Source organism: Humulus lupulus, chromosome 1 (assembly GCF_963169125.1).
Source record: "Humulus lupulus chromosome 1, drHumLupu1.1, whole genome shotgun sequence".
In the NCBI taxonomy this organism is placed as follows: domain Eukaryota; kingdom Viridiplantae; phylum Streptophyta; class Magnoliopsida; order Rosales; family Cannabaceae; genus Humulus; species Humulus lupulus.
Window position 1 is genome coordinate 19,031,017 of NC_084793.1, and position 14,025 is coordinate 19,045,041.

Consider the following 14,025-nt stretch of genomic DNA (forward strand, 5'->3'; position numbering starts at 1 on the left):
TTTAAAATCTATTTTTAATTATTTGATTAATCCAAATATAAGGGCATTTTAGTCATATTTAAAAAAAATCTGACTCTATACTATTTTGATCTGTTTTGTAAAATAAAAAGTCAAAATTGTTATTTAATAAAGTGAAAATTACATATTATATGAAAATTTTAATAGATTGTGCAAAAATATAGTTTTTTTTTTCAAGAAAAGTTAATTTATGTCTTTTTTTGTTTTAATTTCACTTTTATGGGTTTAATTTCCCATATTTTTGTATAAAAGTTTGTTTATGCCATATTTTCACTCTTAATCAAATTTTATGAATTTTGAAGGGTATGTTTGTAATTTGATTATTTATTTTTAACTTATTTGATTATTTTTTTTATATCAATTTTATATAATTATATTTATATTAAATTTTTTCATGGTTGTTTTGTAATTTTTTTTTAAATATGAGTTGTGTTTATTATTTTTTTTATTTATTGTAAATATTTTTTTCCTTTTTTTTAGGTTGTACGTTTTTTTTTAAAACTTGGGTAACGTAACCAGTTACTTATTTAATTTTTCAAAGTTATATAAAAAAAATCCTACAGCTAGCTTAAATAACATTTATCTAGAGGGGTAACCAGTTTTTGTGTTTTTTCACATTTATGTAAAAAATAATCTTAGAAGTTAAATAACATGTATCAGGAGGGGTAACCAGTTACAGTGCGATTAGTAACTTACTGCCACAAGAGGGGTAACCAGTTATCATAAGAGGTTGACGAGTCACTCATATTAGAAATGAAAAAAAAAAAACATCACATTTGAAGGAAAAAAAGAAGAAGAGTAAGTATGATTTAGTAACCTAGGTAACCAGTTACCATATAGAACCCAGAAATATACACACATCAGAATGTGAAGGTAACCAGTTACCTCCTAAAATATACAAACAAACAACGTGAAGGTAACCAGTTACCACAGATCTCAAGACAAAAAAAAAAAAAACCAGATCTGACCACGAACCAACCTCCTCCCTCGCCTCTGACCACTTGCCTCCAAATTGAACAAAAGTAGTATTTTCCGTACCTGTAATATTTTGTAAAATTTTAAGTAGTTAATTGGGTGTAACTGGTGAAGGTAACTGGTTACTTTAGTCTGCAATTAAATACGTTACTGAAAAACTTAATTGGAAAATATAACAGTTTTTCAAGGTAACTGGTTACTTTGTTGCTACTGAATGTTTTGACAATTAGAATTCAGACCAATATCAAATGTTTTTTTATCGCAAAGACAAAGTTGAATCTAAAATAATCATAGTTCTTGTTAACAATTGATGTATTAATTTTTTAATTTAAATTGCATTGAAGAGTTAAACAATGTAGCATTAATTAATCACTTTAATTCGAAGCCCTAATAAAACACAAATTCCAACATTATTTTGTCCATTCACAACAAATTTAAAACACTTAATAATAAAAAAATAAAAAATAAAAAATAAAGCATATTTATTAACATGACTAGGAAACCACTGAGAAGTCCCCCATAACAACCACCACCACCAATACCAATATTCACGTTATTTTTGTTTCTCTAAAATCAATAATAATATGGTCCACGCACTGCAATATTATTCAAAAAATCACATTGAAAATAGCATTTTCCATTATTATCATCATATCACATCTTCAAATAACTCATGATATAGAGCTAAACAAAAAAACACAACCAGTAATAGAACGAGAAAAAGCGCACTATATACAAAGATGATTTAACAAAAGTACGTACATAACCAACCCTACACTCGATCGATATAGCTACATCAAACAGCCCATATCTCACATCATCATCATCATATATATATATATATACATATATATATCTTACATGAACAAGTAAGAAATTACACAACCACCTCATCCAAAACACACACACAAACACGAAAGAGCTACATATTTATAGTAACATTCTCAGCCGTTTGATTTGGGACATCATGAACTACATGATTATCATTATAACTTGTAAAATAGCTATGAGAAAAATATAAAATTAATGGTTCTATATCATGTAGAAGAATTAAGAAATTAATAGATTTTAAGTTGAAGAAAATTAGATTAATATAGTATTTGACAGAGCAAGATTTTACAAACCTGGTTCTATATTATGTAGAAGAATTAGGAAATTAATAGATTTTAAGTTGAAGAAAATTAGATTAATATAGTATTTGACAGAGCAAGATTTTACAAACCTGGTTTTCTTGGATGCTTTGGACAATGGAGAAGTTCGTCGTCGGAGATGGAGAAGGACGTCGCTGGTGATGGAGAAGGACGTCGCCGGAGATGGACGTCGCTGGAGAAGCAGATCCGATTGTAGGAAGGTGTTGTTTCACGTGGTTGGAGGTAACTGGAGGTTTGGGTTTGTGGCTGGAGTTGCCGGAGGAGAATTGTGTTGCCAGCCGGAGATGGGTGTTCTTGCTGGAAAAAAAAATTCTGTTGGGGATGTTTTTGATAGAGTCAAAATTTCAGCATTGTAGTATTTGGATGTTTAATTACAATACTACCCTCCTTAATGGATGATTTGTTTGTTTATTTTTTATTTTTTAATGTGGGAAAACTTTTCCTGATGCGACCAAACTAGTATTTTCTCTAAAAATAAAGACTAATATCCACTATTTTCAAATTGATAGAAAATTCATACAAAATTTAAAGTGCAAAATATTAATAATTCATTATAAAATACTAAGAATTTTTAAAGTTTTACGACAATTTAAAAAATTGATTGTGATTACGTCCTGTAGTTCAGAGAAGTAAATTGCATTTTTAAACCATCATCGAAAAATCTGAAACAAGCAAGGACAAAAATATGTTTATAAATTCCATTTCATAAACTTCTAAAGGTTCTTTTTTCTATAGAATTCATTAATTTTATCCCAAGTTGAGGGAGAAAAAAAAAACATCTTTAAGGTTTTTAATTTATTTTTCAATATATATATTTGAAATTGAGATTTGTGCGATACACATCACATTCAATGTGTGAAAAATAAAAGATTGAAATAAGACCTGATAAAACCAGTTAGAATAATAAAAGGCATAACGAAATATTTCAAATGTTGGCTCTTTCTTCCCTTTCATCATTTATGCAAATACATGTATATTCTACCAGCCAAGTGAGTTGACCAAAGAAAAAAAGAACGAAAAATAAAACCCATAAATTCCTATTTTATTTACAAGCAGCAACTCCTGCAATGCAGCCGGAAAAGAAAGACATGAAAAAGAAAAAAAGTGCTTGTGGATTTTCCTTTACAGCCTCTTATAAGAATGTGGTTGTTGTCCAACTAACCTGAAACATTGATTAAACACAGTAAACGTTTTATATTGAAACGAGGATCCAAAATAAGAATACTAGTAAAAACAAACGAAGAGACTACTGACCTTGATAAAGGCACTAGAGCTTACGAGGTCACCAAAAGAAGCCTTTTATTATTTAGCAAGTAGGACTCTCTACTTTTCAATTTCAACATCAAAATTATCCCAGAAGGCAAGGGGAAATGACCCGGATTGTTGTGGTGTAATATACACAGGTAAAATGAGTTAGCCCAAAATCTCATCAGGACAAATCAAAGGATCCTTGCCCTTCACTGATTGCATAGACTAGTTTCTTGTACATGATTTCCTGTTCAAATAAAATAACATACACATCACATTGAGTGACAAATAAACTATTTAAGTTTCATCTGATGATGCATTGATTAGCATAAAATGATCGTTACCTTGGTAGAGTAAGGAGGAAGCTTCAAGTAATTAGCACATGTCATGACACTAGGTAAATCATCATCTGCTGATTCTGAAGGCCCTGTTCCATTAGATGCTGCATTACTTGGAGAGGAGGAATGCTGCAAAAGGCCTTCAATTATTAGCATTTTGAAAATATAAACCAAAGAATGAATGAGACAACATCATTGAAGAATACATAACCACATACAATATTTGATGAAATGAAATCTCAATTTTGGTATGTACTTTTACAAGGCATCAGAAAAACCAATCTGACAAGATATTGTCGCTAAAATTTGTAATATATATTACCTTTCTGACAATGGTGAGTTTCGGATTTAAGACTGCTAGACCACCCGGTGGAAGCCTAGGTGCACCAGTGACAAACTGGCAGAAGGCCCGCTGCTGTTCAGGTGTGAACTCTCCCATAATCTCAAGCAACTAGAAAAAAAAAAAATACGCATCAGCATCATCAAAAAGTTAAATACATAAATAACAAAAACACAAGTGTGGAGCAAAAAACCGTACATTCACAATTGCAGGACTCTTGGCGGTGTAACCATGATCGAATTTGATGTGATCAGAAAGTGTTTCCGCCTGCATATTTTAGAACCATGAACTTGAACTATGAGTACTTTTATATAGGTGACGATAGGTGATGGTAAAGAATTACTGAATCCAAAGGCATTTACCTCCCACATCTCTCTACGCCCACAAAGTAGATGGTCCAACTCATACGGTGTGAATATTTGTAAAGATAAGATGTCAAATACCTGAATGTTATGAAAAGTACAAAATTTACTTAGAAGTAGAAAAGAACATCATAGAGAAGCCGATGATATAAACAGTGTAAACCAAAACAGAACTATGTCACATGTCTGGGACAGCTACCTATCAGATTGGGAAGTTCAGAATCATCTTCAACACTAAAGGCACATTTACCTTATAGCCAACATATACTAATATTGCTCCGTACAAAAACTCTGCCATTGCACTTATCGTTTTGATTCATTTATTTCAAACCTACTCTTAAACAAAATAACCAGTCTCATGATCCACTTCACTGATATTAAACTTCCATCAAAACCAGGAAGGATTATAAATATACCCAAAACCACCTAACCACTATCGAATAAAGAGCCTACTGTTGATCCCAATCACATTAAAAAGAGAATGATGATGCATACAAAATGAGGATCAGGTTGTTGATTATAGCTAAATAGACGTAAACATGAGCAATACAAACTCGTTATTGTTATTTAAACCAGCAAAATTATTTTACCTGATTGAAACCCGCCTTAAATGCTTCCAATTGCCGCATGATTCCAGTCTTGACTGTTGCATCAACAACCAAGGATATGTATTCTTCCAAGTTGTTAATATCAACCTGACAGCATTACAACCGTTTAAACCATATTCACAATAACATCAAACCTTCGAGAAATAAAAACAATAGAATTCGTTTTCATACATTTTCATCTCCTCCTTTCAGCACATAATCTGGAAAGCCAGGAAGTGTGAAATCTAAACAAAGATCTTCAATTGGAGCCCCACGAAAACGTAAGTCAGCAATGGCACTACCACTGACACCATTGGATTCTAGATATTGTTTGCGACACACAAGGACATGCAATTCTTGCAAAGTCCTCCCCAACTCAGCGTCGAAGGAAATAATATCATGCAAATCAAGCTCCTGAAATATGTTTAAAAAATTACAGGGAAAATCTTAAAAAAAAAAACTAAGGCTAAAAAAGTAGAATAATACACTTGGGTCTATAATAGTAAGACTACATATATCTTACTTGACCAAGTATAAGTTTGTAAAATGCTGTGGACAGAGGAAGGTCCAACAGTCGTCCATCTTGAAGAGCCTTGGCCATAACACGCCCAACTAGCCGGAAGTACTCAATGACTTTAAAAAACTGACTCCCATCAGAAGCATCGGCATTTGGAGGCCATGGACGAGGGAACAAACCAAGAGGAGCTTGGACAAGGTCCCCACTGCCAGCAGCATAACCAAGTTCAGAACCATTGTTGTTTTTTCCATGTTTCTGTTCATCAATATCAATTTCCATAGAAGGTTTCTCCACTGAAAAATTTGACCTCCACATGTTGAGTCCTACCTTTTGTAAATCATGGCTCAAAAGAGTATAGAACTCAAGAGTAGGACCCAGCCCAGTGCCCACTTCGCCAAAGTATTCAACTTCAAGCACAGCCTTTTGGCTTGAATACATTTCCATTACTTTTGCTGCAGAATCCAAAATACGGTTTCGAGAGACCCGAACCTTTTGGCGTTGCAATCTCCCAACCCTCACCTCTCTAGAATTTGCCGATCCATGACCATCAGCTCCCTGCTGTTGCTGAAGACGATACAAGGCACGAGATAATCCAAATGCAGTTGAGTAAAAATACTGTCTGCGAGTTTCAAAAGGAAACAAGAATGGGCATGCCTTTGTCAGTTGGTAGCACCATGAGGGAAGACTTCCACTACACAATGCAAGAGCATCTTGAATTTGTCGAGCTAATTTAGGAGTGAGCTTGTTGTTAACAAACTCCTCAATAGAAACACGAGAACCTGTAGAAATCATGTTTTCTATACTTGAAACTCTCCCTTCAGCAAAATTGTCAGAAATTATCTGAGCCCTCAAACGAGGTGCAAGCTGATTTAAGCCCTCCAACACACGTAGTAGTGCCAATATATTGTAAGTAGAATTAGACTTCTCCAAATCACATGGAAGCTCACCCTGAAGAATACTATCCAGCAGCGACATTCTATCAGAGCTAGAATTGGAAGCAGATGCCAATTTGGTTGATTTGGATGTAGTAATAGAGCTTGCTCCTCCAGCTGAACCCCTTTCAGCTTGACTATCTGCCCTCTGGTATGTAATGGTATATATATCACTCCACAGCCTGCTTCCATCACTTGATACGAAATCACTGCCAGTAAAACGCTCCTCATCATCCTCATCCAGCACAAGCTGTCGTTGTATAGCCTGATAGATGGTCAAATGCCTATTAAGTTGCTTCCCGCCGGAAGTAAAGATCAATTTTGGTGGATCATTAGAACTACCAAAAAGAGGACGCCCATGTCGATCTCGACCTCCTCTGAAGCCTCTACCATTAGCAGATCCAAGACCAGCCATGGCAGCAGCAGCAAATGACATTGCACCCCTAGAGCCATAGGAACTACCACTCCTATGATCAGTGGAATCCGAGCCCCTAACTGCAGCAGCTCTACTACTAGAGCCAGATGCAGGGTTAGACTGGCTATCACTTGTTGCTTGAGCTGTACTGCTGTCCTCAGCTGAGTCACCCAATTTGACATCATGAACTTTGTCAGGAATGGGCATGCAATCAGGTAAAGAATCATCTCTGAGAACCTAGCAAAAAATAACAATTACGATGAGTGATAAAATAAGATTTGGTTCCACCAAAATTTTCAGCCAAAATAACGCATCATCAGTCATCACACACATACGCATATCAGGCTATCTCAGCCTGTGCTCCGCCCACCTTCCCCACAATAACAAAACAAGGGAAAAGACAGCCTGACAGAGAAGTAGATAACATACATCATCATGGTCATCATCTTCATCATCCGAGATATCATCATCTTCAATTACCAAAGCCTCGTCAATCTCAACAGGTGATATATCCAATTCCTCATCCTACAAAAGAAAACAAAATATGCTATCTAGCTGAGAAAATATATATATACATATACACACACACATATCTCCATGTTTTTATTTTAGGGAGTGAAAAAAAAAATACTTCAGAAATGCTTATTTCCACACTACCCTAAACTTGTGTTATTTGACTGATACAAACTGATAATGAATACCACGACATGACTTGATTTGAAAAGATATCTGTCCATATCAAACTTCAGAAATGCTTATTTCCACACTACCCTAAACTTGTGTTTTTTGACTGATACAAACTGATAATGAATACCACGACATGACTTGATTTGAAAAGATATCTGTCCATATCAAACTTCAGAAATGCATATTGGCACACAACCCTAAACTCGTGTTTTTTGACTGATACAAACTGAAAATGGATACCGGACCTAGATCAGTTACCACACATCCAAAACACAAGATTCCATTACCAGGGCCAAAAAAAAATGTGTTCTAGGAAGTGCAACCAGCTTATGAAAACATAAATTATCAACAATCAAAGTTCCATCTCCATACTTTGAACCTGTAAACTAATCCTCAAAAAGCAAAAAAGAATACATACTATCAGAGCCTATACTTCTCTTACTTATTTTTTTGACTTCACATTAAGTTTATAACTCAGTACATAAAGGAAAGTGAATGCACCTAAACTAATTTCCTAAACTGAAGTTATGAAGCACAACATTTGCAAAACTCAATTTACAGTCAGACAATTCCAAACATGGCATTCAAAATGTAAACAAACCTCTGAAGTAGTGTCCCCATTTGTGTGTTTTAGTTGAGCATCTTTATCTACAGCTGCTCTTCTACGTGCAGCATTTCTAGTTTGAGGTCCTCTTCCCTCCTCTTGAGAAGGTTTCAAAACTGCTTTACCCTTTCCTTTTGATGAGCTTGCACTCTTCTCTTGCGGTGGTTCCTTTCTAGAACCATCACCTATATTGACAGTTGCTCTAGAGCGAGTGGCCCGACGAGTGGTGGAAGCAGGAGTAGAAGTAGATGGAGATGAAGCACCAGCTCCTATGGGTGTAGTACCAGATTCTGAGTTCCCACCAGATGCTGAAGGCTTCTGACCAGATTCACCTCGCTGAACTCGAGGCCACAGAAACTCTTCTACAGCAGCTAAGCTAGCCAATGGATCAATCAACACAACATTCGATGAATAATCGCGAAGGGATTTGTCACCTTGGGATCGACAAAGGCGCAACTTAAATGGCTGAGATAATGCACTAAGTCCAGAGGATAGTCGTGCACTTCCAGTGGATGATCTAGATGAATGGCTCAGCACAACAGGAAAACGTTCCAATGACGACAAAGCATTCTGAAGCTTCTGAACTAAAACAGTCATAGGAGCAGCACTCCCTTCAACACTAAAAGGAAGAGCAACTGCAACAAATGCCTTGAATCTTCTCAGTGCTTGTTGGCGAAGCTTTGGTAGGTTAGCTTCTGAAACCCGTTCCTTGGAGAAGTATCCGCAAGAAAAATAGTTGAGCAAGGCTGCAACAGCACCACTACCAATGAACTCAAAAGTGGACACGCCATCCCCTTTGCTTAGTTCTGCTAGCATCTCAGAAATTACCCCAATCAAGTACTCTTCCTTATTTGCAGAACAATCTGCCAAGCGAGACCCAGAAGCTTTGGATTTTCCCTTTGCTTTAGTCTTTTGGTCATCAACACCGGCATTCAACTTCAAGCAAAGATTCTTTAAAAGCAAGAGATCATCAGTCACTCCAACCTCAACACTGCCAGCATCCGACTGGAAATAATTATCTTTAAAGGATTTAGCACAAGCACTTACTGCCATTCGAATATTAGTATTAACCGTTGGTATCTCCACTGAACTTGGAGGTGAACCAACTACTAAAGAATTCTTAGTATCCTCCACTGAATTACCATCAGGATTAGAGCTAACACCACGTCGTCTATAACGCCTAGAGCGTGATGATCCGGTCACTGAATCATTATCCTTCTCCGCAGAAGATGCTTGGGCAGTGACTGTGGGGCTACCAGCTACAATAAGTTGATCCACTGCATGAACCACACCTTCCCTTACAAACATCTTGGAGAAAGTTCCAGGAAGTTTTTCCATAAGAATTTCAGCAATTTGAAGTGCAGGAACCAAAACATGCGGATCCTTCCATGCCAAAACACCGGCTAAGAAGCTACAGGATCAGAAGGTCAGTGATAAAGTAAAAGTAAGTGTGCACATCAACATAGGCAAAAAGTTGAATCATGAAATCATAACTAGATTGAGGAATACCTTGACACGTTTGTCACACTTAATAGGGACTGGATCATCTCTGCAGGACTGAAGTACATCAATTTCCCTATAACAGAAAGACATTTGTGGCGGACAGGACCATTTACACTAGAACCATAAATCTGTTTGACAAGTGAACAGAATTTAACTTAAGAAAAAAGCAAAACCAGCAACTGGAAATGAAGAAATGCTACATAGCATATAGAAACAAGAAAATGACGCCAAATAAAAAACTAACCTGCACTAGAACTGGAAGTAGATCACTTCCAAATTGCCGAAGAAGCTCAGGCTGATCATTCAATAATTTCTCACGAGCTGAAACTTCGCTAACATTTCCATTTAAATCTTCTTGTTTCCCAGAACTGCCAGCAGAAGACTTCTTCGCAACAGGTGCCTTCATGAAAATGTTGAAGCTAGCCGGGAGGGAAATTGTTCCTTGGGGCAGTGGGGGAAGAAGCTCATTTGCCAAGCTAACTATCTCAAAAATCTTCCAGAAAAACAAATGCCAGAAGCATAGAATATTCAGAATAAATAGGCACTAACAAGATTTATAAACTAGCTATATAAACTTGAAAAGCATCTGACAATATATAAACTTGAAAAGCATCGCAGATTGGAAGAACTTTTAAAAAATTCAACCTCTTCATTCATAACAACCTAAATGAAAGCCCACTAAAAAATCTTTATAAAAAATACCTGCTCTGGTGGCCTACTCAAAGCAGGTGAAACTGAAGAGTTAGCAGAAATGCCAGAACCGGATAGTATATCTTTAAGGATACCACTGATCCCCAGAAGAAGTAATGTTTTAGACCCCAATGGGGACCCACTTGCACAAGTGGAGAGAAGTCGGATTAATCCCTGCATTTCTTGCGAGTCAAAAAACAATGAAACCTGAAAATATAACCAGCAATAATTCGAAACATAATTTTAAAATTACCGTATATGTAGGTGTGCTAAGAGATGATTGTCCACCTCCAGAACTGCTGGTCGATATGAGCGAGGCAGTTTGTGTCACAAGTCCGTAATTACACAGCTCGTCTAGTTTATCAGGAGAGGATGCAAATGCTTCAGCAATCCGAGTCAAACAAACAGAAGCATGCTCCAACACCTAAAGAAACCACAGGCACACTTAATGAGGGGAAGGAAAACAATTGACCAACTTGTAGAGCAAAAAGAAGGAAATGTTACATTTGAATCATGATATTGAAGTAGGTTTGTCAACAGCGGTACAGCTTCCATCACAAAATCCGCTGCATCAGAGGGAAGTTTCTTGCACATGTTTGCAGCAGTAGACAAGGCCACACGCTGGAAATCAGCAGGTATTCAATAAGGCTGAGTATATAATAATGTCCGCATTTGAAAACATGGTATCCTTAACATAAGAAATTTTTAAAAAAATGGATTACCTGAACTCCTGTAGAGAAGAAATCCAGATATGAAAGCACTGCCATGAGAGCACCAGCACGCAAACAGGCAGTTGGGTGCTCCTGAGATATTTTTTTAAGAGCTTGCAGAGACTGTTTAAAGCAACAACAAAAAACAAATATAAACATCAGAATGCAGAGCTTGAGACGTGGGATTAGCTCCACCAGTTCTCTTGAAAGAGACAGCATTTCCTTTCTGTATGATTATATATCTAACAATCTTAAAAATACAAGACTACTTGAAGCTAATAACTATGAATTAACACCAATCATCTCAGTAAAATAGGAAAAATTTAATAACGAACCTGTTCAGCTAAATCCATATACTCTATCGTTAGTAATCTTGCACAAAAGCACGAGACTGCACCATAATGGACCACCGCAGCACAGGATGAGGGTAGCACGTCACATAGATGAGTGAGTGCCCTGGCAGCAAGAAGCATAATATCGGGATTGCTTTCGTGATTAAGCAGTCCCACAAGCACCGGAACAAATGAATCCACGGAAAATGTGCTGAGCGATTCCTCGGTCCCAATAGAAAGCATTTCACATAGTTGAGTCAAAGCCTCGACTTGCTTTCCTTCTTCCCCATCAGCTCGCAACCCAGATAGAATCTTCTTAAGCCGACCACTCTGGTGTGATGAAGATGCTGATCCCATGGCCGATGATGGTAGTAGATCATCGAGCCCAGCTCCGATCTTCCGAAGAAGCCCTTGAAGTGCACTACTTGCAGAAAAAGTCAAATTTTGGTGCAAATTATTCATACCACCTTCACTATCATTATCATCGTCGTCCCCATTACCTCCACTCTCCATATTCAACCCCAGGTTTCTTTCAGCTTCCCTTTCCCTTTCTCTCTCTCTATCCCTAACCCTAACCTCGTGTTCTTTCTCCTTTCCTTTATCTGAACCATCCTTGTCAGAATTCTTAGAGCGACGATCACGGCCACGCGAGCCAGATGATTCATTGGTATTATCCATGGGAGCAGAAGAGGGCAATAACTCGTTGAGAGTCCTAGAGGAACGGGAACGGGTTGAAACAACGGCGGCCGCGGCGGCGGCAGGAGCTGTGGCAGCGTTCGAGGTCGAAGAGGCAGATACACGGGTACGCTTGCTAGAACGGGTAGCGAGACCAGAAGACGAAGATGAAGGGGCAGCTGAGGAGGCCTCCGCCCGCTTCCGGCTCCGAGTTTCCATACAAGAACCCCAACCCCCTCAATTTGTTAACTCGCTCGCCAAGAGCGGCGATCAAACCGTCCAAGATCCGATGATCACTTGCATCTTTCTCAAGCAGAATCCAAACTCACAATCAACAAACTCCCACAACCCACACAAGAAAAGACACAATCTTAGTGAGAATCAGCTAGCCAACAACAAACCCCCAATTTAAAACCCTAGATTCTTTACTCCACAAAACCCAAATTGAAACCCCCAACAATCGAATTGACAGAAATTCCAAAACCGAAAGCTATACAGAGTCTGCTGAGTCGAAATGGGGAAGAAGAAGAAGAATAAGGGAGGGACGGGTTCAATTGAAACCCTAAAAAGTGGCGAAAGAATAAAGGTAGAAGAGGAGACCTTTATATAAATATTCTTTTTATTTTCTTTATAATTGTTTCTTGTATTTCTTGTTTGTTAATTAATTTGGATTAAAAAAAAGTTTGGTGATATAGAAGAGAATAAAAAGTTGGATCATAGCGGTGACTTAGTGAATAGTGAAGTGCAAATTTTAGCACCAAAAAAAAGGCAAGACAAGTGTAATATCTAAGGAAGCTCTTGGAAAGCCAACCTCAAATTATTAGTAGTAATCACTAGATATTAGAATTTGGTGGAATTACGAGTAATTACTCGATTTGCATTTTTACGGGATTACGTAATTATATAGTAATTGTGTAATTGAAGGTCAATTATACTCTTTAATTTACATAATTTGGATAAAAATTAAGTGTAATTACAAATTATTATTAATTTTAAATAGTATTTATTACATAATATTATTTTTCTGTATAACCACTAATTATTTTGTCAAACATGACAATAAGAATTCAAAAGTAATTAACACTTATATTTAAATACACTTTGTACTCTAAAATATACTAGAATTATTCCGATATGTAATTACTATTATAAGCCTATTAATTACACAATATTTTGGTGGAGGGGTAGTAAACACACAATATTCACAATTTCACACTCAATATTAACAAAATTCATCTCAATGCTAAAACATGTTCGAAGGTGAATGTGTAATTGTGATAATATAAAGTAGTGAATTGCTATATTTTTTAAATATATTAAGTAGAAGTAACGTATAATACACGTTTGTTTAGTTTTAAAATTGTAAATATTGTCTATAATTTTAATAAAAATTATTTCATTGTGTTTAAATATATATATATATAATAGAATGAATTATAGTTTTATAGTATATATAAATATTTATATCAATAATCTCTACATATATGACATCTAAGCACAACGTTGACATAGATATATATACTAGATACAAGCAACATGCAATATGCACGTTTGCTTAGTTTTATTTATAGAATTTATTAATTATTTTTATTAAATTTATATTAATGTCATAAATTTTAAATAAATATCCTATTTTAATTAAATAATTTATTTATTTTTGTTTAAGTTTATGTTTGTTCTAGTTTTTGAATTTGTGAGTGACAACAAGAGATTATATATTATATGTTTAATGTAATATTAAATATTATACGTGGATTTTAAATTTAAATTTCTTGTTAGTTTTTTTAAAAAAACAATTTGTTGCTAATTCACAATAGATTATACTATATGTTTAATATGATATTATTCTAATAAGTGAGTTTTATGTTTAATTAAATTTTATTTAAATTATAAAACATATGATTTTATTATTTTTAAATAATTATCATTGTAAAATATCTA

The 14,025-nt window shown here is 35.7% G+C and overlaps 1 protein-coding gene and 1 long non-coding RNA gene across 2 annotated transcripts; both read right to left on the reverse strand.

Moving 5' to 3' along the window:
• Positions 1 to 793: 793 nt before the first annotated feature.
• Positions 794 to 2,699, reverse strand: LOC133788382 (uncharacterized). The gene is made up of 2 exons (XR_009873205.1): positions 2,216 to 2,699; positions 794 to 1,056 (listed from the first exon to the last, which is right to left on the reverse strand). It is a non-coding gene; the product is annotated as an uncharacterized LOC133788382 (long non-coding RNA).
• Positions 2,700 to 3,065: 366 nt separating this feature from the next.
• On the reverse strand, positions 3,066 to 12,678 carry LOC133788387 (E3 ubiquitin-protein ligase UPL3). The gene is made up of 18 exons (XM_062225858.1): positions 11,413 to 12,678; positions 11,090 to 11,200; positions 10,872 to 10,988; positions 10,621 to 10,791; positions 10,380 to 10,541; positions 9,922 to 10,170; positions 9,684 to 9,805; positions 8,172 to 9,585; positions 7,313 to 7,408; positions 5,543 to 7,120; positions 5,212 to 5,433; positions 5,023 to 5,127; positions 4,433 to 4,513; positions 4,269 to 4,337; positions 4,053 to 4,181; positions 3,737 to 3,859; positions 3,399 to 3,639; positions 3,066 to 3,306 (listed from the first exon to the last, which is right to left on the reverse strand). The coding sequence occupies exons 1-17, from the start codon at positions 12,301 to 12,303 to the stop codon at positions 3,574 to 3,576; spliced, it is 5,706 nt and encodes a 1,901-aa protein (XP_062081842.1). The 5' UTR covers positions 12,304 to 12,678; the 3' UTR covers positions 3,066 to 3,306; positions 3,399 to 3,573.
• Between the last annotated feature and the right edge of the window lie 1,347 nt (positions 12,679 to 14,025).